At 49.0% G+C, this 2,278-nt stretch overlaps 1 protein-coding gene across 1 annotated transcript in view; it reads right to left on the bottom strand.

The window, feature by feature from the left end:
• Window positions 1-173: 173 nt before the first annotated feature.
• Aicda (activation induced cytidine deaminase) overlaps window positions 174-2,278 on the bottom strand; it is a 7,626-nt gene continuing 5,521 nt past the window's right edge. Inside the window, exons 2-3 of the mRNA XM_021164168.1 lie at window positions 2,033-2,180; window positions 174-476 (exon numbers count right to left, since the gene is read on the bottom strand). Of these exons, the coding sequence (XP_021019827.1) occupies window positions 174-476; window positions 2,033-2,180 (451 nt within the window). The remainder of the gene's footprint in view (window positions 477-2,032; window positions 2,181-2,278) is intronic.

Here is a 2,278-nt window from a genome sequence, read left to right as displayed (position 1 = left end):
TTCCGCCACTCAGAAGGCAGAGGTCGGAGAATTCCAAGTTGAAGGTCAGCCTGGGATAGCGAGATCCTACCTCAAAAAATAAAGTAATACTTTTGATATCCAGGACGAACTGAAGGTCTTTAAGTAGCACCCCACCCCCAGTTTCCCCGCTGACACTCACTCTGAGTGGCAACTCAGATCGCCCTCTCCAGTGTGCAAGTCTCACCTTTGAAGGTCATGATCCCGATCTGGACCCCAGCGCGGTGCAGTCTCCGCAGCCCCTCAGGCTCAGCCTTGCGGTCTTCACAGAAGTAGAGGCGCGCGGTGAAAATCCTCAGGCTGAGGTTAGGGTTCCATCTCAGAAACTCAGCCACGTGCCGGGCACAGTCATAGCAGGGGCTCCAGGAGGTGAACCAGGTGACGCGGTAACACCGGCCCGGGTCCAGGTCCCAGTCTGAGATGTAGCGTAGGAACAACAATTCCACGTGGCAGCCAGACTGGAGAAAGAGCAGAGAGCACTGGTGACGTGGCTGGCATGCTCTCCCACTCAGGCCATTTGGGATGCTTGTGGGAATATCGCACTGGCTTGACCTGGAATTCATTATGTAGACCAGGCTGGCCTCAAACTCACAGAAATCCACCTGCCTCTGCCTCTGCCTCTGGAGGGTTGGGATTAAAGGTGTGTGCCATCACTCCCAGCATAAAGATAATTCCCTTATTAAGATAGCACTTGTTGGAGCCAAATGGCTTTATTACAATGGCTTTGTTGAGTAAAGGAAAGCTGCACATCTATGGGACAAAGGATACACACCTTGCAGGGATTACCTTCGTGTCCCGGAAGTGCCTGTTTGGACGCCACATTGTAAAACTGCAAACTGCACCTTGGCCACTAGGTGGCACCAGAACAATTTGTAAGGAGGGAGGAAAAAGCTTATTGAAGAGATTCGTCTCTGACTTGGCGTCTGGCTTTATAAGTGGGAGGCAATTAAGGTGTGTGTGTGTGTGTGTGTGTGTGTGTGTGTACGTGCTATGTGATGCCAGTGACTGTAATAACTGCACTCGTAATAGGCCCATCTCCTATTGCGAGTGTGTGTGTGTGTGTGTGTGTACGTGCTATGTGATGCCAGTGACTGTAATAACTGCACTCGTAATAGGCCCATCTCCTATTGCGAAAATCGTTTGTCGAAGACTGAACATAGTTTTTCTTTTACTCATCTTTTTTTGCACTATTTCCTTAGCAGTAAATCAAGCTGGTGTTGTGTGCGAAGAGAAAGTACCACTTGATCAAGCTGTCTATAAATACAGTGTGTCATGACTCCAAGTAGAGAAGAGACTGTGTGTTGAAGTTTGCCCCACAAAAAGACAACGTACATTATAAATAGCCGACTGCACGAGCTCTTCCCTGGGCGTCTCGGAGATGCCCAGGAGAAGCCCGTGGAAGCCAATCTGCAATTTGGTGAACTCTCTTAGAAACGCAGTTCTTTCAGGCAGCCGAAGGATTGATCATTATAATTACCCAAACAACAGAGACTTCTCTCTGGTTCCTGAAGGAAANTCATTGGGTTAAAGGTGGTCATCGGCCTCTCTGGTCTTTTGGGAACAAAATTGTTTGGGNAAGTCGAGTTGATGTCATTTTACCTATTTTTTTTCCTCGTTGATTTTCAAAAATTCTAAAGATATAATTTGTTTTTCTCACTCAAGAAAGTGCTTGAGAAAGAACCCAGAGCTGAGGGATTAAAGGGCTGAGGGGCTGAGGGGCCAGAGGTGGTTAGGGGAGGGCTCAGGGGCGGGGCTTGTCTGGCAAGGCAGATCCTTCATTTCAGCCCTAGCACTGTGGAAATACAGGCATGCACCATTATTTCAGTCTTTGTTTGTTTGTTTGTTTGTTTTTCCAGACAGGGTTTCTCTGTGTAGTCCTAAAACTCCNTCTGTAGACCAGGCTGTCTCAAACTCAGCAATCGGCCTGCCTTGGTCCCCTCAACATTTGGCACCAGGGGCATCCATAGCTTTAGTGTCAACAGCTGCCACCCAACCCCCCCAGTCCCTGCCCTACCTTGTTTCGAAGGTGGCCGAAGTCCAGTGAGCAGGAGGTGGCGCTATCTCTCCTCTTNACCACGTAGCACAGGTAGGTCTCATGCCGACCCTTGGCCCAGCGGACATTTTTGAAATGGTAAAGAAACTTCTTTTGCTTCATCAGAAGGCTGTGAGTTGGAGAAGGAAGTCAGGGCAAGGGTTCTCTGTCACCATAGTCTTCCTTCAGCTCTGATTATTATTGTTGCAGCTGCTGAGGGCTGGACCT

This window comes from Mus caroli, chromosome 6, assembly GCF_900094665.2.
Source record: "Mus caroli chromosome 6, CAROLI_EIJ_v1.1, whole genome shotgun sequence".
NCBI lineage: Eukaryota > Metazoa > Chordata > Mammalia > Rodentia > Muridae > Mus > Mus caroli.
This window is presented reverse-complemented; position numbering and strand designations above follow the sequence as displayed.